A 24,157-nucleotide genomic window follows, 5' to 3' on the forward strand; every position below is an offset into this window, starting at 1 on the left:
AGAGGGTTATCTGCCAAGCTTAAGTGGCTCTCCTATTGTCATAAAGTTGCATCTTTTTTTCTTTTCTACAAATAATATCATGGTAGCTGCTCAAAAGAGCTATCATCTCTATTTCCGTCAACTAAAACTCATTCTTACTTGACTCATTATTCAGCAAAGTCTCATTATTTCACTGTATCTTTCCCTGCATGCTCTAAAAACTTTTATTAGTCTAGTTTTTTTCCCTGCACATATATCCTTTGGAACAATCTTCCATCTTCATTTTTTCTTGACTCATACATCATACATCAACTTTTTAAGTCTTCTGTTAACTATTTCCTTGCTCTTTAACTATTTTAATGCATTTTATAAAGTTTATTTGAAGTCCTGCAGCATTCAAATAAGGGAATAGTGAATATAATATAGCATGTTAAATAGAAGAAACATTTGGAAAGATATCAGATAACAATAATATAATAAAATTTAAAAAAAAATCAGAATTAAATGCAAATGAGTTTGATTGATATGATCAATTTGTTCAACAAGATCAGACATTAAAGATATAATGATATAATCTGGTCATTAGAAGTTTCAAAATGTAAATATTTTTGCTGCTCGTCAGAATTTAAAATTAAAGTTTTGCTTGTGGAAAAGTAAAATGCAGTTACGTTATATGTCATGGTGTTGTTTCTGTTCTGAAACAATGCTAAATTAGAACAAAGTATCTTTTTATACCATATTGTTTAGTAAGTTTCTAAAGTTAAGTGAATCTACATGTTTGCTTTAGGAATGACGCAAACAGTTATATATATATATACACCATATATATATATATATACACCATATATATATACATATATATATATATATATACTATTCATGGAAACCTCATATAGGACTGATTGCAAAGTTAGCATCTACTATGGTTGCTTTTCTTTATTACGCTTCCCATTTTCTTACTCCTGATTCCATTCTCTACCTCTGCAAATCTCTTATTTACCCCTGTTTGGAATACTGTTATCATATTTGGGCTGGTTCTTCTAATGATGCTCTCTCTCTTTTAGGCAAGGTACAAAAATGAATTGTAAACATTATTTATAGATAAAGAGGGTTATCTGCCAAGCTTAAGTGGCTCTCATATTGTCGTAAAGTTGCATCTTTTTTTCTTTTCTACAAATAATATCATGGTAGCTGCTCAAAAGAGCTATCATCTCTATTTCCGTCAACTAAAACTCATTCTTACTTGACTCATTATTCAGCAAAGTCTCATTCTTTCACTGCATCTTTCCCTGCATGCTCTAAAAACTTTTATTAGTCTAGTTTTTTTCCCTGCACATATATCCTTTGGAACAATCTTCCATCTTCATTTTTTCTTGACTCATACATCATACATCAACTTTTTAAGTCTTCTGTTAACTATTTCCTTGCTCTTTAACTATTTTTACTAGTAACTCCCAACTTAATAGTGGTTGCTTGCAGCCTTGTTGGAAATGAATTATATTGAAAAAAACAAACTAAAATAACTGTGAAATTAAATTTCAAGAATAAAATGGCTTTTTAAAGTAGATTTCAAAAATTGGTTGCAAATTAAGAAAAGATAGAACAACACAAATGCATTTTATAAAGTTTATTTGAAGTCCTGCAGCATTCAAATAAGGGAATAGTGAATATAATATAGCATGTTAAATAGAAGAAACATTTGGAAAGATATCAGATAACAATAATATAATAAAATTAAAAAAAAAATCAGAATTAAATGCAAATGAGTTTGATTGATATGATCAATTTGTTCAACAAGATCAGACATTAAAGATATAATGATATAATCTGGTCATTAGAAGTTTCAAAATGTAAATATTTTTGCTGCTCGTCAGAATTTAAAATTAAAGTTTTGCTTGTGGAAAAGTAAAATGCAGTTACGTTATATGTCATGGTGTTGTTTCTGTTCTGAAACAATGCTAAATTAGAACAAAGTATCTTTTTATACCATATTGTTTGGTAAATTTCTAAAGTTAAGTGAATCTACATGTTTGCTTTAGGAATGACGCAAACAGTTATGTAAAAACATTTTATTGGTTATGTTCTGAAATTTTTGGGAAAACATTAACTGATGTTTTTCTAAATACAAGCTTCAGTGAAAGTAAATGACTGCAGGAGCAATCAAAAGCTTTTCTAAAACAAATGTCACAGGCTAGGCAAGCTGCCTATCTAGCCTGCAACATTTTATTTTTCATGCCCAGCCTGGGTTTTTTGGGCAGGCTACCAGCATTTACACAGACTTTTGCTGTTTTGATAAGAGCCTGGACCAATTAAGGTGTTTTTGATAACTTATTAGGTTTTACTAACAGCTTATGAGTTACAATGTTTTGTTATCTCTCAGCTCATTGTATTGTTTTCTTTCAGCTCATTGTATTGTTTTCTTTCAGCTCATTGTATTGTTTTCTTTCAGCTCATTGTATTGTTTTCTTTCAGCTCATTGTATTGTTTTCTTTCAGCTCATTGTATTGTTTTCTTTCAGCTCATTGTATTGTTTTCTTTCAGCTCATTGTATTGTTTTCTTTCAGCTCATTGTATTGTTTTCTCTCAGCTCATTGTATTGTTTTCTTTCAGCTCATTGTGCTTAATTTGGATTTGTTTTCATTTTAATTTGTATCAGTTTTTTTTGTTTCAATATGTATTTTACTCTCCGAGTTTTTTAAATTCTGTTTCGTTTGTTCTTTTTAGACTTCTGTTTGTTTTATTTAGTTCTGTCTTTATTACAGGAAAATTGAAATAGACAAATTTGCAAACAAAGTATATTCATATATATATATATTTATACATATATATAAATATATATATATATATATATATATATGTATATATATATATATATATATATATATATATATATATATATATATATATATATATATATATATATATATATATATAAATATACATATATATATATATATGTGTGTGTGTGTGTATATATATATATATATATAAATATATATATATATATATATATATATATATATATATATATATATATATATATATATATATATATATATATATATATATATATGAAAAATTTTAAATGTATTCTTCGAAATAGAGTCCTTAATGTTTTTAAAAGAACAAAGCAATAATAAGATAAAATAGTAGAAAATCACTTCTTTTTTTTTAATTCATTTGTTTATATATATAGTTATTTTTCTAGGTATAAACTTTGTTACAATAAATTTTTTATATAAACATTTAGTGTAATTTGTGGTTTGCTAATATGTGTATCTGTTACATATCGATCATTATCTGAAGGAATTGGTGGTGCTTTTAACAATGTTGATAATCCAATAAAACTGACACCAAAATCATTTCGAGAATTTTTTACATGCATTTCAATATCAGAGCTTACATTTTCATGTCATTTCAATATTCTTCCCATGCACAGCGAACTTCGTCATCAAACAAGAAAAAACAAGCGATTGATTTTGTTTATATCTATGGGTCTGACATATCTTGTTAATTTTTTAGTCAGTTTTTTTGCCTATTTTCAGGTAAGCAATCATTTTATTTATTTAACTAATATACATCAAGTCAAATAATTATTTAGCTAAATACAATAAGTCAAAGATTATTTAAGTCATTACTTTACTATGTATTTTTTTTAATTTGAAATAAAAAATAATCAAATATTATAAAATTTCAGTTTCGTAAGTCAACAGAGCAAGATTTTACCAAGAACTATCCACATAATGATAATATTATAAATATTGGTCGAGTTGCATTATGTCTTGTACTTTTATTAGGCTACCCACTATTAATTGTACCTTGTCGTCTGACATTAAATAAGGTTGGTTTATTTTTATTTATTTGTTTTAAAATAGTGTAATGTTATTGTTAAATGTAATATATTTTTGTTGTATAATAATATAAAAAATTTTAAAATTTGATTAATGATTTTCTTTGCACTTTCTCACATTTCAACTAAATGTAAATATTTCAATTTATCCAGGTATCATATCAGAGTGCATGTATCATGTACTTTGAGGTACACCATAAATGCTGGGTTTTTTTATGTAAACACCTCCACATGTTTGTGGTTTCTATGATGTTATTTTCTTATTTAATATTACGTCATTGAAGAAATATAGCAGTTTTTTTACAACTAAATACACTTCCTACTGTTTACCGTTTGAAGATCAGTGCTGAATGTTGTTGTTCTTAAAGTTATTGATGATAAGATTATCTATTATTATTTAATAGAAGTTTTTCTTCTCCTTCATAAGTTACCTTCAATACAAGCCAAAACACCCAATTGAGCAAAATTCTGCCATAAAATTCATTATTGAGTTTGAAAACTAACAATTTAAAAAACAAAATAACAAACTATTTTTCTAGATATTAATATTACAAAAATAACTAATGTTTAACTCGAAATAACTAATGTTTAACTTTACCTCATCAACAAACATCAACTCTAATATTATTATAAATATCATGCAAAAAGAATCTCAAAAATACCTCCTACAAGAAAATGATTTTCTGATAGACATTTTTTGAAAATATCCATGACAACAAGACAGTTACTAATATCTCCAGAGACTGTAAAAAACAAATCAAAATACCAAATTGCAATCATTAAATAACTAACCATTTGTAAAACTGCCATGGATACCAATTGTCAGTCACAAACTTAGAAAGAAAATTAGAAAGCAAAATGGAAAAGTTCATATTGCACTCAATTTAAATAGTATATTTTACTTTATAAGTAAAAAAGAAATCAAACACTTAGATAAACAGTTACTTCCAAACACAGTAACAATGCTCATTAATGTTTAAAATGTATTTTGTTCAAAAAAAATTTATATATATATATTTTAAAATTTTATTTAGGTGCCCCAAGAAATCCTTACGGTCTTATCGCAGAGCACCGTGGATGAGCATTTAATTGGAAGTTAACGCTTCCTTCATAACCGTTGTCGCAAAACTTGTCCAGAGGTGGGGTTTGAACTACGGATACTTTGTTTCTGAGGCAAATGTGCTACCATTGCACCACGGCTGCTCATACTACCCCTAATATATATATATATATATATATATATATATATATATATATATATATATATATATATATATATATATATATATATATATATATATATATATATATTAGGGTGGTCCTTAAAACAACTTTTTTTTAAATGTCTGCTCAACCATTAAAAATGTGTTCTATATAATAAAATAATACTGGAATTAAAAAATTTTCCAAATAATAAATTTTTAGAGGTAGCTCAAGACTCTTAAACATCAGAGGGGTCCCTATAATTATCAAAAAAATATTTCTTGAAAAGTATATCATGCTGGGTCTTAAAAGAAGCAAAATTATACAAAAAGTTCAAAAATAATCATCATTTTATAAAAAACATTAATAAAAAAAATTATAATAAAACTTTTTTTGTAAAAAGGCATATTTTTAGTTTTTAGTTTGAAAATGTTATTTTCTTGACAGTAAAATCTAAAATAATAATTTTTTTTATAAAATGATGATTATTTTTGAAGTTTTTATATAATTTTGTTTCTTTTAAGACTCAACACAATATACTTTTGAAGAACTATTTTTTTAATAGTTATAGGGACCTGTTTGATGTTTAAGTGTCTTGAGCTACCCCATAAAATATTTTTTTTCTAAAAATTTTTTAATTCTATTATTATTTTATTATATAAAACACATTTTGAGTGGTTAAGTAGACATTTATATATATTATTCAATGTGTTAATGGATCTTGAAAGTGCATTATAAAAACTAGCCTACATATCATTTAGACTAAGCTAGCCTAAATATAATAATAGACACGACTCTGAGGAGATGCTTATTACTTAATCACTACATAAATTATGTTTACACATCAGCATTAATGTTTTTTTCCAGAATAATTTGTCTATTTGTAATTTGCAGTTTGTCTGTTTTTTTATAAATATAAAAAATATATATATATTTGTATTTTAATTATAAAATTTGTTTATTTTAATTTTAAAATGTTAACTTTGATATAAACATTGGTGTTTAACATACTTTATATTAGTTATTTTGTTATTGTTATAATTTTTACTTATGTTGTTATTGTTATAATTTTTCTAGATTATTTGGCATGGAAATCTTTCTGCGTCAAGGTTTATTTTTATTATTTCAAATGAAAGACTAAGTGGTCCAAATAAAATTGTATGGTTTTTGGAAACAGTTTTAATTGTTGGAACTAGTTACATGCTTGCTTATTTTGTTCCTCAGGTAATCAAGTTTATTACTCTACCCTTGAAAAGAGTAAACACTTATCTATTCCTTTTTATTTTAACTCTGTATCTCTTGCTAAAGCAAATGTTTTAACTATACCCCACAGTTTTATTTTCAATTTATGAGCAGGGGTGGTATTTATGATATTAGGAGATAAACAAGTGAGAAAAATTAAATTTTACTTGCTATTAACAAAATTAAAAACAAACAACACATGTTTGTAAAACAAAATTCTGATCATTTTGCGATTAGAATGCTGTTAATTAGTATTATCATTTGTATTTATTGTAATATCTACTGTTTACATATATATATATATAGGGTAAAGGAAGGTATGTTCGTGATAAATTAACTAGATGTGTAATTACAAAGTCAATTTCAGTAATTTTACTTAATTACTTTAATTGTTTGATGTACATAGAGTAAAGTTACTAGAATCTATGCAGTTTTGGGATTTTAAGTCCTTTGATAAGTTTTTATAAAAGCTCAAAAGTCATTGAGAAAAGTTAGGTAATTTTGTGATATGATATTTAATTTCGTGATAGTGGTTAGGTAATTTCGTGAATACACAATAATATTTAAATTTTTCTTTATTAATTAAGTATAACATCTGGTATAATATAACAAAAAATATCAACACTTGTTTTGAATTCATAACTATTCAATCAGACTTTAAGTTCATAAAATATAAATATAGTCAGGCTTATAAGTTAACAAAATTATAATAATACTTTCATTACTTTATATTTATATATAAAAAAAATATACTTTTAACATAGGTAGCTTAGAAAATAAAATAACAGACCTACAAAAAACTCTTAATATAATAACTATAATATTAACCATACTTATATCTGATTAACTTATTTTTCTAAATCACATTCTTGTTGACAACATGTATCACACATAAATACTTCACCAATGTCCTCATATGTTTGACAACTCTCATGATAAGGTACTAAACAATAGGAACACTGCACCCATTTTTTTCCATTTTTTTTTTTTACATCACTGTTGTAACTTTTTTTACAAACACCGCACTCCCAATCATCATCTTTTGAAGCATTTTTATTTTTTTTACTTTTTTTAGAACATACAGGAATAGAATCCTTTGAAGTTAATGGAATAGGTTGATCAGGAGGAGTCAGACACTTTGCTCATTTGCTCAGATTCGTATAGAGAAAGATATTATTATCATTTAACTATATAGTTATATTGTGCTTAAAACAATTTTTAATGTCATTATATTTAATAAAAGAAACATGATTAAAAATGTAAATTCATTTCATTTGAGGTGAAAACGTTAAGAAAATGTGTAACTGCAATAAGGAATCATAAGTTATAGGAAGTTAATAAAAAAACAAAAGTTTTACCATTAAATCAAGCATCTTTTCTAGTTTAATATTTAATAAAAATAATTTACTTACCTTAAAACACAAGTCTGGAAATAAAAATGTTGGACAAGTACTCCAAACAAATGTGCTGAACGCACGTTAAATAATGCTAAAGAATGTACAAACTGATAGTAAACAATTGACGTATCACACGCACCCAACGACTATTTGTGAATCGACAGTAGTACCCCGGGGTACCATTTGACGCAATTTCGATGTTTTTGACTAATAGGTATGTTCGCTACAAATGCCGAGCGAAATATCACGAAATTACATATATCACGAACATACCTTCCTTTACCCTATATAATATATATATTTACATATATATGTTTACATATATATATATATATACATATATATATATACATATATATACATATATATATATACATATATATATATACATATATATATATATACATATATACATATATACATATATATATATATATAATATATATATTTACATATATATATATATATATATACATATATATATATATATACATATATATATATATATAATATATATATTTACATATATATATGTTTACATATATATATATATATATATAATTTATATATATATATATATAATATACATATATATTTATATATATATATATATATATATATATAATGCAGTAGACAAGTAGTGGTACCATGTTCCCTTTGTAAGCAAGAAGTTTTGATTTTGATCCCCACCATGTCTCTGGTAATACCAGCATACCAGCCTTGTTTGTCAAGGTTCGTATTTTGGGTTTGAGAGAAGGTAAAAACCACAATTAAAACTAAATAAATAAAAAAGTGACTACCTCATTCTTGGAGAGGTGAATAGCGTAGAACATTCATTAGGCAAATAGTGCAATTTGTTAGGTGAATAGTATTGTTCTTACTTACTGTGGGATCCTATTACCCACGCAATGATAACTATGTATATATTAGGGTTATGACTTTTTTTCAACCTCATGCTCCTGTACTGTAGTTTGATGAACTTTTACCTAAAAAGCACAAAATGAACTATTATTTGCATATCTTTTGAAAAAAGTTCACCCTGCCATTGAAAAATCGATTTTGACATAAGTACTACTATGTATTCAAATGTATTTTGTATGTCATAGTCATGTAATCCAATATATTTTCAATTCAGCAATGGCTCAGACTGTTGACTTTGCTCTTGCTTGTTGCATAGAAGGAATTAGAAATAGAAGTTGCAATTTGTCTTTATTTTTACACGACAAATTTCCTTCATTACTTTGATTGCGTGCTCTGCACATTGATTACTTCTGGGGATGTAGTATGGATGGCTCCCGCTTCCAATGATTTTTCAAAGAGCTTTAAGCCTTTTTGTATGGATTCAGTACTTCAGCCAAGTTGTTAAAGTTGTTTTCTGTAGAGTTGGTCTGTAAAGCAATGATCTGCCCAGCCGTACGATATAAAGCGACATACTCTCAACAGAACTGTCGTTGTTGAAGGAATTAAAATGAAGGCCAGGATCACTAGTATAGTTCTGGAATTCCACCTTGCATAGCTGATGTTGGGTAATTTCTGAAACCTGATCAATGGGAAATGTTCCTTTTCATCAAAAAATCAGAACACTCGAGTGAGATGAATTAAAAGTTTTATATCATCTCTCCAGCCTGATGTTTTGAGAATTACTTCTATTTAGTTATCAAACTTTGTTTTCAGTTGTTTGTACCCCATCAACTGTTGAGATACAAATGGATATTTGATGTTTGGCGATTGTGTTTTACTTCCAAGTTCTTTATCCATCACCAAACGGAGGATTCTATCTAATACATGGTGTTGACAACTGATAAACTGAGATTTGTTGATTTCTCTGTGAACATTTGTTGCAATATCACAACAACACCATTTTTTTTTCCAGCGTTAATGCTGGTGGTATCTGCAACAATCATCTGTATTGAATTCCATAGGTGAAATTCATCGAGGACTTTAGAAATTCCTTGAGCAATAGTTTTCCCTTGCCATCTACCAAGCCTAGGACATCCAATTTGATATCTCTTCTTTCATTTTTAAGGGCAACCACTTGATAATCGATTCTGTTGATGTGCTTGCCATCAAAGTATAAGGACCAACTTTCCATATGCAACTTTTCAATCATTTCTTTTTTCAGCTTGATTGCGTTTTTGATTGTTGACTTGTAAATAGCTGATTGACATGGAGTTGGGATGTCAATGCCTTTATGAGCCAATTGCTTGCATATGTTAGCAACTTTGTTTGTTGATACTCTTTTGTAGGTCATCAAGTTGACTGCAATTTTGCTTTTATGATGTTTTCTGCTTGGTGTAGGAGTAGCCTTATCTTCTTCTTCATCGTTTTCATATTCACTGTCATCAGTCTGAGAGTCAGAATCACTAAAACCAGGATAGTAAGATGATGAGTTGGATGATAACCATGCTCCATCCATTTTTCTATTTAGTAATATCAAAAATTTCATCAAGGGGTTCGTAGCTTTCCCGCTTGAAACTTTCATCATAACATTTCAGTATTTTATCAAGCTTTGCTTGTATAACTTGATCAGATACATAAGGAAAATTCAGTTTATTCTTCCACAATTTGGTGACTTATTTGGAGATTTCTGCTATTCGCTCCTTTCTTCCTTTGATTTTTGGTCCAAGGAAATGGTAGCATCTGATAATTTGCTTTTGGAGAGACATTCTGCAGTTTTCTTCCAGTGAATATTCTTCCAAAGGGACCATTCTTCTTCTTTTATGAGAGTCTTCAAATTTTACCAGATTATTGGTCCAGACATCCTTGTTCTTCTGAATACTACTATCACTAGGCTTGTATGTCACCATGTGTTGCTATAAAATTAGATAAGCATTTAAGTATAATTGTGTAACTATAAAATTAGATAAGCAGCTATATATACACAGTCTAAATTGTTCTAGAATATTCTAAATTATTCTAGAATATTCTTAATTGTTCCAGAATGTTCTAAATTGTTCCAGAATGTTCTAAGTTGTTCTAGAATATTCTAAATTGTTCTAAAATATTCTAAATTGTTCTAGAATATTCTTAATTGTTCCAGAATGTTCTAAATTGTTCTAGAATATTCTAAATTGTTCTAGAATATTCTTAATTGTTCCAGAATGTTCTAAAATCGTCTTAAATATTCAGGAATTTTCCAAAACGTTCTAAAGTTCTAAACATTTCTAATCTATACAAGTTTTAAATGATTTTCAGCAAAGCCACACAGCAGTAACAAGATTAAATAAATGACGTTCGTAATTTCAATCTTGAGGTGCCCTTTTTTTACAACCTAGAGGAATTGAACATGTTTTCAATATTTTCTTACAAAAGTTCATCAATTTATGACACAGGAAATTATTATTTTTTAAAAAGTCAAAAAGTCATAACCCTAGTATATATACTGTGGTATGTCAGGTCTGATGTATGATCATTCTGATAACCCTGCTACCGGTAATATGTAATCCAGTGTAAGCTGTTCAATGTCATGCTGCCTTGTAGAATTTGCTTTTTAAACAAAGACTAAAAGATACTTTATTTTATCATTACTATCTAATATATCTAATATCTGTCATGTGTGTAATAGTATCTATTTGTGTCTGCTATACAGTTGGAGTTATCCTAGTGACTGTGTTGGCTCACCTGTAATTTACTATATAGTTTTGTGTTCTGTGTAAACCTTTGCTGCAATGTTTATCCACATGAAAGTTACTATATATATGTTTCTATTATGTCCATCTGTACATAAGTTACTATATGTTTCTATTCTGTCTCAACCTCTAGTGCAGTGTTCGCTCACTTGTAAATTTTATGATTGTGCTGTGTTTGCTCACCCATATGTTACTATATGTATATTTGTGTTTTGTTTGAATCTCTGGTGTAGTATTTGCTCAGTTACCAACTATTTACAACAACTATATAACATTAGCTCACCTTAATTTCCAGTATTCCTTTGGATAATACTCTTCCTAATATATTTTCAAAATCTTCCGTTCACTGTTTAAAAGTACTACTTACAGAAGTAACTTTTTTTAACTAATCTAGATCATGTTCAGAATCATCACAATCACCCTGCTACTGGTAACATCTTACCTGTCCTGTGTCCTGCTGCCTTTTAGGATTTGCTTTTCTAGGCAAAGACAATGAGAAATAAACTCTGACTTGAAATTCCTATGCCTTGAGGCTCTTTGAGTAAAGACTAGAAATGGTGTCTCGATAAAAGTACTAATCTTGGGCAGATGTTAATTGCATCCAGCTACTGTCTTGTTGAAGGCCTCCTAGGAAAAGGCTTTAGGGGTAAGTAGAGAAGTTCTGTTGATTAGTCTCACGCCCCTTCTTCATCTATTATGCTGGCATAGATGTAAACTTGTGCTACATCGTTTCCTGCCTAGGATGATGAATTCTGGATCTCAACTCTCAGCCCCCCGCTAATATTATTGAGTTCTCTTAATCTATGGGATCGCTTTCGCCAAATAAAATCAATAAACAAAATAAAATTTAAATCTTGTTGAATCCTACAAATCTTTGGAAAATAATAGCTATAATCCACCTAAAACATATTTAACGCATGCATATGTTTAACATACTGAAAATAAATAAAACAAAAAAGTACAAGTAATATAATACTATAAGTGATATAAATAGTAATAAACAATTGAAATAGATTAAGAAAACAATTTTTACAGAAAATATAACAATTTAAATGTTTATTATTTTATATTAACTATTTGATAAAAATAGTATATATAAATTTGATAATTAATAACTTCAAGTTTCAACAAATAAAAAGAATCATAACTACAACATATTTAATCCAAAAAAACATCAAGCTCATTTATAAATGCGATTGCACCGCCAACTGCATCTGTAGAACCAGGTAGACGCCAAACAAAGTACCATTCACATTTTGATATTCATTATTGTTTTCAACACAGTTAGTCTCATTGTCCATTTCAACAATCCAGACAATACATCATACAACTATTATATACATACTAACTAATTTTCTTTATTTACTAATTCATTTTAAATATAATTATTATCTATTATAACTTACTTTATAATTACGCATTATACACATTTATAAATGTTGCCAAATGTTGGGTAACATTTATATAGAAAAAAGTAGCAATTAATATATCATTATTTATAAATAACAGTTATAAGATTATTCGCCTAAGCTATCTGCATTATGAACAACATCGTTTTTATTTCCAGTCAAACATTCCTGCTTATAATGTTACTTAAATAAAATGATAAAGTTAAAATAAAAAGATTTATTCAAACTAATACATATATATATGTTACCTGCATGTTAGTAACATTCATATGGAATGTCAGACATCAAGTTAGAAATAGTTGTAACTCTACGAGTTAAGACGGCATCATTAAAAGCGCATTCGTAAAACCCATAGTTTTACGAATGTTTACCATGCAACATGAGCTATGAAAAAAAACGACCATTAATCTTTTCACCCATTGAAATTCTATGAGATTTCAATTTTCATGGAAATTCACCCATGGAAATTCCATGGAATTTCCGTTTTCCATAGGAAAACCATGGTTTACTCATGGAATTCCATGGGTTTTCCATGGAATGCCCATGGAATATTTCCGTAAGGGTGTCTGTACAAAATACCTTTGTTTTGTTATTTATTTCGGACTCATTCATTTTGTCAATGAAATTTTAAATTTTTTCTTCATTTCCAAATTCAATTATTTTTTCTGCTTGAGTATGAGCAGTACTTTTTAAATGCTCTTAAAAAAATTTTGCGCAAAGATGTTAATTGTGCCATTCATCTTTTCCATAAATGAAAAATATATTGAAGTTCACTCTTTTAAAATTTTAACACATTGAGTTTTAAAGGCCTTAAATTTTTTGCTTTTGCTTACGTTAAACATAATGAAGTCCAAATAATGAAAATGATGGAATCCAAAAGTTGTATTACTTGAAATAAGTAATATTTGCATGTATGAATAACTTGACACATATTACTTGCATGTGTAATAAACTTGACACAAGTAATACCTGCATGTGTGAAGAACTTGACACAAGTAATACCTGCATATGTGAAACCTAATTTACTCGTATTAAGTTTTTAATTTACAATGTTATCTAGTTAAAAAATTACTTTTTACAGTGTACCATTAAAATTATATTTCTTGCAGGTAAACATGATATGGGGTTTTGTTGGCTCAGTTGGATGTACAACGCTCATATATATAATTCCTCCTGCATTTTATCTTCGAATACGTAAACATCCTGAACAACCCGATTTTAAAAAGGTTTCGGCTTTCTTATTACTTGTGTTTGGAGTAATATTGCTTGGTATTGGTCTTTATCAATCATTTATGAACGTATTTGTACCAGTTAAATAATAGATTTTAGAGATAGTTTAACATTTAATTTCGAATTTACGTAAATATATATATATATATTTGTATTTTTGACGATAGTTAGTGACTATTTTTTTTCTATCGAGTTAATTGACAGTTATTTATTTTTTACCATACTTTTATAATATATATATATTTTTTTTCAATCAAGTTGATAGCTTTATTTTTTTACTAAGAAACATTTTAAATGTTCTTTTACACAGTCGAATTTTTTTTAATAATATGTTAATTTAAAGTTTTTTTTTGGTCGAGATTATTGATAGCATTATTTTTTTACAATAATTTTTGAATAAGTTATTTTTAATTAAGTTGGTCGAACGCTTTTTTTTGTTGCTGTTGCAGTTTAATTGAATGAGTCGATTATTTTACTGACGATTATTTTATAATTGCCTAATGTAATTGCTAAAAATTTAATAATTGGTTTAGCCAAAAAATTTCTGAATTTGCATTTTTTCTAAGATTTCTTTTAGTATATCTTCCAGTGTTATTAGTCAACTAAAGCATCATAAAGGTAAAAAACATATTAATAAAGATCCTAGTAAAATATCTAACAACCAAAAGCAGTTCAATTGATCACATCAGACTTTCTGATGTTGGATGTTCAAATGTCTACATAGTTTCTCATGCTGACCAAGTTTCTCATGCTGAAATTATGCAAACTTTACAAGTTGTAAATTGTAGAGCAGCTGTGGTGCAGTGGTAGCGCACTTGCCTCAGAAACAAAGGATCCGTGGTTCAAACCCCACCTTTGTGCAAGTCTTGCGACATTGGTTAGGAAGGAGGCGTGAACTTTGAATAAAATGCTCATCCGTGGTGCTCTGTGATAAGACCGTAAGGACTTCTTGGGGCACCTAAATAAATTTAAAAAAAAAAAGTAAATGGTATTTATAGTTTAAAATTAATCAAAAATGACAATACAAGATATAGCTAAATGTATTCTTTAATCCAACAAAAAAGGAGATATAGTAACATCATATTGTGGTTCTCTTTAGTGGTCATTGTGACCAAACCAACTAGTCATTCATTCTTTTAAATATAAAACTGACTTAGAGTTGGATTCTTTATATCTTTTACATGCGGGCCAAATATTAACAAAGCTTTTGAAATGAAGTTATCATTGGATCTAAAGAAAATATCAATATATATATTTTGAGTTTGGTGTATATGAAATCATCATAAAATTCATACTGCTTTTAGAAAAGGCATTAAAAAGCTTTCGTCAAATTTAGATGAACTTTTTATTGATATTCTCTTTATTTTTTAAATCTGCCTAGTTTTATTCGTGAATATTTTAGTTCATGTAACTAGTGTGGTTGCTATGTTTACCAAAAAACAAGTTGAAACTCAATTGTTTTTTATGAAATAAGTTGCTCTTAGGATTTTGGAATAATGAGTTAATCTTACAGAGTGTTTTATTAAATTTCTTTGAAAACAAAAAAATTTTATAACTTTTTCAAAACGAATTGATGCAAATGAATTTGTGAAGCACCATGCAATGATTTTTAAATTAAAGGATATATATCTTAATGCGCTTTTTCAGCCCAAGATTTTGAAGCATTTTTAGTAACATTTCAAACTGAATCTTTGATGACTGGCATGCTTTATCCTGTAATGTGCAAACTAAAAAACTCTATAAAAAAAAATAAAAAACTACTTAAAGTAGTTTTTAATTTCTTTTGTTTTGTCGAATTGCAATGTTAGAACAATTTATCCCTAACAACGCGAGGAGCCTTGTCTCTGCCAAGTGCCATCACATGATACTTCAACGTCTGTTACATTGGCCAATTAGTCAAGAGTGAAATTTAAAATTATGCTGTTACTTTTTAAATTTTTCTAACTCTTGAGCAGCACCCATCATTGTTTCCTCAGCTGTGTGATGATTGTGTTCTCAACTACAGGTTTTATTGCATTAGTTAATTTTTAAACAATTTTGTAAAACCTACTGTTATACTATTTTAAGCATGCCCATATATGAGGCAAATCTAGATAATTATAAATAAGTAGATAATTGTTTTTTTTAGCAGAAGTACTTTTATCAAAACTAATTAAGTTTTAATCAACAAAGATTCCAGGTTTTCATTAGAATATAATTTTTCACAAACTTTCTGCTTCTGAGTAGTTTCCATCTCAACGGAGAGATCATATTTTTTATTTGTATTTATAATCCGAATAAATCATAAAAGAGGCAGATCTGTAACTGGCCCGCCGCAAACATAAAAAAAATCATGAAAACTTGGAGACGAGAACTATCGAATATCCGAGCTAGTTGTATTGTGGAATGATAAACGCTTGTTAAAAAAATTGTTGATTTAGTTCTTTTTTCAACAACAAAAAACGTAATTAAATCTACCCATTCGTACGAAAATTAAATTTACAAAAATTTAATTCCAAAAGTTAGATAAAAGAAATTTATATATAGCTAAATTTAAATCATTTTGTGTAATACTTTTATAAAGCTCTAAATTTTTTTAAAACTCTTTAAATGATTTGTACAGAAAATTTATTGTATATGTAAAAAAATCAATCAAAGATTACTTAATCTAAAATCATTAATATACAACAAAGCATAGTTAACAATAAAATCAGTGTTTATAACGTACCTTTTTAATACTCCTTGATAAATTTTCTTCAAGCTCATATTTTATTAGTTTATTTTTTTAATGAATCTTCATTTAGCTTACCTCTTTAATAGACATTCTTGTAGATTGTAATAATTGCATGTAAGCTTGTGTTGCACAATATTAAAAAAATATGAAGTGTTTTAAAGTAAAAATATCAAACTACGAAGTTAAAGTTTTTTAAAGATTACAAGGTAGTTTTTTTGCAGAAAACAAATCTATTAAGGATGATTTTTTTCTTCAATACTTAAAAGTTTTCCTAGTTTCAAATTTTAACTAAAATTTATGTAAGATAAGCTTTAGGTAAGATAAGACAAGCTTTCGATTACGAAAACTTATATAGGATAACAAGTTTTCAAAAATATTATTTAACAACCGTATTATAAAAACATTATTTTTATAAAAACATTTTGAAATCTCAATTTAATCCAAAAAAGCTTATTTTTTGCTTTATCGTACGCCAAAACAATTCCACATGATCTGTAGTCGCCTAAGTGTTAGGATCAACAAAGATAGAGTTACGTTAATTGTTATCAGCAAAGTTTATGTTACGGCTTACAGAGGATTAGGTGAAAGCTAAATTGTTTAAATTGATATAGGAAGATTAATAATATAGGAAGATTAATGAGTTTAATTTGAACCAATAGTTAGAATTATTAAATTTATTGCATAAGTGCCTGAGCAGAATAATCTTACACCCTTATGCCTCTAAATAGTTTTATTTCTAGTGTTTTTTAATAAGTTCGACAACACAAATTTATTCAAATTTGTGTCGTTAGCCCTGTTATTTGACACATTCAATAATATTAATAAGTTTTCGGATCCATTTATTTAAACGATCGTACGAATGCGTTTGACTTATTAAAAGATGCGTTTGACTTATTAAAATTATTGAACGAGCGCTTGATTCCTTATTTATGGACCACAAACCGTGGTCCATAAATAAGAAACCAAAACAAGTTTTAATTTAAAAGCTTAAATAGGTTTTTATCGTTTAAGCAACAATCTTTTTAAAAATGCACCTTCTTAAATTCATGACATGTATACATTTTATTGTTTATAGTACTTTACAAATGATACAACATATTTGTATTCAAACACCGTAAAACCCCCGGATTCCGGATGGTTTAGAACTTAAATCATCATAACTCGCTCATTATAAATGATTTCGGAATAATTTTTTTAAATAATTAAACTTCAAAACAAGACAAATCGAACGATATAAAAAAACTATTTTTGTAATTTGAATCTCTATTTTAATTTATTTTTAAAAAGCATTGTTTTTATCCGGAATTATGTCCCTAATTCCGATGCGTATAAAATATAAAAAAACACACACAGCTAATACAAACACTTAAATAATTAATTTAATCCATTAAAAAAATGGAGTTGTTTAATTAAAAAAGAAAATGTATTATTTTATTCATATTCGTAACAAATAAATTCCATAGTTGGACGATAATCAACGACACATCCAATACATGACCAATTAGAACATTGCTCACAAGCCATTGGTTATCTAAGCTATTCGTCTAATGACTTTCGCAAGAATAACAAAGACTATCATCAGATACTAAAATGCTATTTGAAGTTTGAGGTAAATATGAGTCTTCTGATTGATTCTTTGTCATCGACCTTTTTTACCTGGTGTTTTAGCCGACTGTTTCACAGAAAAGAAAAAAAAAGAAAAATTTTTTTATTTTATTTTCTGTGAATTTTCTGCATTTTGAGTAGTAGTGGTAATCTTTTTTTGCTCTCAGAACAATTTCTTTGCAGCTTGTTCATTTAACTTTTGTTTTTTTGATGCTTGTTCAGCTTCGTCGTAAGCTATGGCATCCGCCGAAGTCATATTATAATTAGCTAATTAGTTGTTTTAATCTCTCAACTTTTTGAACTATTTCATTTAGAGTTGGTGTCAATTGATAGGAAACATATTTAATAATGATTTGTTTATATCTTATATGTATAATAGACTCTATTCTTTCTTAAGCAAAAATAATACTTTGTACAATAAAATATTTGGTTTTAAATCTGGTCATTCTACAAATCACGCAATCTTACATCTTGTACATGATATATTTAAACGGTTTAATGAAAAAAGTATGGTCTAGGTGTTTTTATAGATCTAAGCAAAGCCTTTAATACAGTTGATCATATAATTTTTTTATCCAAACTCGAAATTACGGTATAAGAAATTCAAACTTAGCTTGGTTTAAAGGTTACTTATTTTAACAAGAACCAATATATTTCATACGAAAGTGGAGAAATGGATAATATGACTATCACATGCGGTGTTGCCCAGGGTTCAATACTAGGACCCCTCTTAATTCTAGCTTATATAAATGATTTAAACAATTTTTATAATATTTTAAACTCAATTTTATTTGCCGATGATACTAACTTGTTTTGTTGCAATGAAGATTTTAGTACTTTATTTTTAATAGTAAACAAAGAACTTGACAAACTAAGCCAATGGTTTAAATTCAATAAACTATCCTTAAACATTAATAAAACTAAATACACATTATTCCATCATGCTTCTAAAAAAAAATATTCCATGGAAACTGACGAATCTTTTTATTGATAATAATTTAATAAAAAGGGAAATATCGTTAAAATCTTTGGGCGTAATTTAGATGAAAATATTAATTGGAAAAAAAATATAAATGTAATTGAGAATAAAATTTCAAAAGCTATTGGTATACTGTATAAAGCTAAGCAGTTTTTAAACTAATCTTGTTTGAATTACATATACTTTCCATTTATACATTGCTACCTAAACTATGCAAATATTGCTTGGTGCAGCACCAACATTACAAAAATAAATAAAATTCTCTGCAAACAAAAACATGCTATTAGGATTATTACAAATGAAGGTCGAATCTCCCATACAAAAATACTTTTTAGTAAACTCAATATATTAAATGTTTTCAAAACAAATCTTTATCAATTTCTTATACTTATGTTTAAATTTGATAAAAAAAACGGCACCGCCTTTATTTTACTCAATATCTAAAAAAATAAATCATGTATAAAGCATAAGTTTCTCAAAAAATAACTATAGTCAATCCAAAACCTATTATTCAGCAACTAAATACTCAATTATAAAATCGAGGACCTAAATTATGGAATTCACTTTTAAATGATGATCTTAAAACACTCTCTTCGCTTAATTTTTTAAATACACATATAAAAAAAAAAAAAAATTCTATTGCAAACTTTTACATGATTTAATTTTATCATTTGTTTATTACCGAGGATGTAAAAAAGTTTATACTATATATTTTTGAAATCTTATGTAAAAAGTACCCCTAATTCTTTTTGTTTTGTTATCTCTCTCTCTCTCTCTCTCTCTCTCTATATATATATATATATATATATATATATATTTACATATATATATATATATATATATATATATATATATATATATATATATATATATATATATATATATATATATGTATATATATAAATATATATATATATATATATATATGTATATATATAAATATATATATATATATATGTATATATATATATGTATATATATATATATATATATATAACTTAAAGCATAACTTAAAGCATACGGCTTTGATGGTTGGATACTTAAACAGATTAAAGCCTTTTTAGAAAACAGAAGACAAAGAGTTGTTCAAGGTGAAATCATTTCAATCATTAACAAAGCAAATCAAATGCTTGGTCGTATCAAAAAGTCATTTGCCTGTTTCGATTATAAATTACCTCGTTTGCTTTATATTACTTTTATTCGCCCATTACTAGAGTTTGCAGTTCCGGTATGGTCTCCATATTATAAATCTGATTGTGACTATATCGAAAAAATCCAGCACAAAGCTACTAATTTAGTATCATCAATCAGAAATCTTTCCTATACAAAAAGACTTGAAAAACTAAACCTAACTACTCTAGTGGAAAGGAGACAAAGAGGAGATCTAATACAAATGTATAAAACTATGAATAATATTGACAAATTAGAAAAAGGCAATCGTTTTCCAATAGTTAATAATCATAGAAGAGGTTCATAGAATAGTTAATAGAATAGTTAATAGTTAATCATAGAATAATAGTTAATAGTTAATCATAGAATAATAGTTAATAGTTAATCATAGTAAATAGTTAATCATAGAATAGTTAATAATCATAGAAGAGAATCATATAAATATTTCAAGGAAATGACAAAGCATAAGCACAGAGAAAACTTCTTTTTTAATCGAGTAGCGAATGTATGGAAATCTCTGCCAGAAGAAGTTGTTAAATCGCTCTCAGTCAACAGCTTTAAAGCAGCAATTGATTGCTGGATGAGCAGCAATCGACCAATTCGGCTGTCAAAGTGTGCCTGATAATACACTCACTGGCTCTGCCAGTTACAGCGTTTACATGTATATATATATACATGTAAACGCTGTAATATATATATATATATATATATATATATATATATATATATATATATATATATATATATATATATATATATATATATATATATACATATATATATATATATATATATATATATATATATATATATAGTATATATATATATATATATATATATATATATACATATATATATATATATATATATATATATATATATATATATATATATATATATATATATATATATATTATGTATTTTAAAAAATTTTTTTTTCTTTAATTATTCTAAATCTAACACAAGAAATTAAAAAAAAAAAAAATATTTTTTATAAAGAAAATTTATTTAATATTTAAAAAATTTTATATTATCTTACACAGTTTTTTAAAGGCTATGCTATGTATGGTTTGTATTACGGGGCTTAGTAATAAGACAACTATTGTCTTCTTTTTGCTCCTGTCATGTAAATTTTTATTTATTTACTTAGTTATTGTAATTATTGTCAAACGGCGAAATATATATAACAATCCTTCTATCTTTTACCACTTGTTGAACGGCATTATTAAAAGTAGCACAGCTTTTAAGCAAAAATTCGCGATTTGACATTCTTAACGGTGTGTTAGGTGTATTAGTAGCATTTCCCAAAATTTAATGGACAAGATACTGCTGAAGAATCAAATAAATTTTCAATATTTTTGTTTCCGACAGCTTGAAATATGGCACCGATGGAAGTTTCTTTAAAAGAAATTTGAGAACAATCGAGAGGAAATATACCAGAATTTTTGAACCACTCCGTGCATTTCCAGGTTTAAACCCATTTTTGGATGAGATCCGTAAACATGGCGGAAAATGTCGATTTGTCAGGCTTTGAAAGTGATTTTTAGTCAAATGACTTTTGACTATTTGCTCCCATTCGCCTTTTACTGTTTTACTTTAAAAACGCCAACATCTAATGGCTGTAAATTAATGGCTAGTATGTGCTGGCAAACGCCAAATTAAAATATAACTTTCTAAAGCGTTTTTTTTTCAATTTTAAGCTCATGAAACATTATGATCATATGAAACATGGTTATCAAGAAATAGAACTTTAAAACCTGAACGTTTTTTTGCAGCAAAAAAACTTTCGGTTTTTTAATATTTGCATGAGGCAAAAAAACTGTTATAAACCGCGACAAAAAAAGTTCGAATTCCATCCAGCCTGAACTACTACCGTTACAATAAACATTCTGGGCACCGCATTTGCACCAGTTTTTCATAACATGTTGGCCTTTATAAATTACTTGAAGAGGTAAATAATTGCCTAAAGCGTCACAACAAATCAAGATTTTCGTTATTTGCTTTTCATTCAATCTTGCTAGCCTGTTAGGATTTTTTGTTTCTTTTCTTCAAATAATTTCGACTTTGCCCTGATCAAATTGCAAACCAGAATCATCACAGATGAATATTTGAAACGGCTTATTACCTAAATTATGTTCATTATATGCTGCTGCTAATTTCTTAAACCAATTGTCAATTATACCTGGCCGCGTGGCCAGAGCTCTAATAGTTTCCATGCTGCTTACTTTTCTTGGGCAAATTACTTTACGATACTTATTCATGAAACCTGAGTACCATTTTTATTCATCAAACCTGAGTACCATTTTTATTCATGAAACCTGGGTACCATTTTTATTCATCAAACCTGAGTACCATTTTTATTCATGAAACCTGGGTACCATTTTTATTCATGAAACCTGAATACCATTTTTATTCATGAAACCTAAGTACCATTTTTATTCATGAAACCTGAGTACCATTTTTATTCATGAAACCTGAGTACCATTTTTATTCATGAAACCTGAGTACCATTTTTATTCATGAAACCTGAGTACCATTTTTATTCATGAAACCTGGGTACCATTTTTTTGTCAGTTTGCGGTCTTTGAATAAACTAGTTTGGTTTGATTCTTTAAAATAATTTTCAACAACAATAAACACGTCTTTTCTATTCAAGCTCAAGCCTATATCACTAATAAATTTGAATAAATCAACAATAATAGGTTCAGTGATGTTGCTCATCTTTCGTGGCGCTTCTCGGTCATTAGAAGACTCTTTTGTTCTGTCAAAAAGTGTAGTTTTCGCCACATTAATAAAAAAAATTTCATGTTAAGCGAGTTATAAAACTTTTTTCTAAAACCATCCGAAATTAGGTTACATCCGGAATTAGTATCCGGGTTTTAGGGTATGTGAAATCATTTGTACTTTTTTTAGTTTAATTATTTTTATTTTTTCAGTTGTTTTTATTTTAAAATTATTTCTATTTGGTTCAATTAAAAGTTCTGCACGGAAGAACTTGTGTTCTTTTTTTGGTTTGTTAATTATTGAAATTTAGCGTTGTGTAATTTATGGACGATTCTTATTTTTTTAATTTTATTTTAATTTTATAGTTTTAGTCAATCATTGCTTTTAATTTTCTCATTCAGTTAAACTTTCGAGTGAGATAAAAAATATATATTTTATTATTAAAAAATTAAAAAATATTTATTATCTATGTTTTAATAATAAAATGTAAGATTATTATTAGGCCTACTATTTTTTTAAATTATATATTTAAAATTTAGAATTAAAAATGAAAAGTTGTGCCAATAATGGTTAGCAAGCCTCTAAGTGGAGCGGAAGAAGAAAGATTTACAAAACGAATTTAAAATTGTTGTAAAAGTGACTCATTTTTGTTACCGACACAGAAAAGTAAGTATATTTTGAATATAGCAATTTGCTTTTAAATCCAGTAGAAATACTCCAACAAAAAATAAAAGCCTGGAGGGATTTAATAAAAGCATGGCCGAAAAAACATTATTAAAAAATTTAACAAACCTAGAGCTGAACAGGAGAGCAAAAAATAAGGTTTAAACAGGTAGTATCGTAATTTTTATTGTAATTAACTTCTTAATTGATCGAATAGTTGTTAAAAGCTTATCCAATAATCTTTTAAGAAATTAATCCACTTCGATTACAGCTTTCAAAGCTTACAAATTACATTTCAAAATTTTTCATTTTTTCGCAAAAGCGCCATTTTGACTTGCCGCTGGAATAATAATATAACAAAGAC

At 27.2% G+C, this 24,157-nt stretch overlaps 1 protein-coding gene across 1 annotated transcript in view; it reads left to right on the plus strand.

Annotated features, from left to right (window-relative positions):
- LOC100213728 (sodium-coupled neutral amino acid transporter 5) overlaps positions 1 to 14,488 on the plus strand; it is a 41,470-nt gene extending 26,982 nt beyond the window's left edge. The window contains exons 4-7 of the mRNA XM_065810149.1: positions 3,230 to 3,524; positions 3,677 to 3,820; positions 6,110 to 6,256; positions 13,819 to 14,488. Of these exons, the coding sequence (XP_065666221.1) occupies positions 3,230 to 3,524; positions 3,677 to 3,820; positions 6,110 to 6,256; positions 13,819 to 14,028 (796 nt within the window). The 3' untranslated portion in view covers positions 14,029 to 14,488. The remainder of the gene's footprint in view (positions 1 to 3,229; positions 3,525 to 3,676; positions 3,821 to 6,109; positions 6,257 to 13,818) is intronic.
- The last annotated feature ends 9,669 nt before the right edge of the window (positions 14,489 to 24,157 follow it).

Source organism: Hydra vulgaris, chromosome 11, assembly GCF_038396675.1.
Source record: "Hydra vulgaris chromosome 11, alternate assembly HydraT2T_AEP".
Lineage (NCBI taxonomy): Eukaryota > Metazoa > Cnidaria > Hydrozoa > Anthoathecata > Hydridae > Hydra > Hydra vulgaris.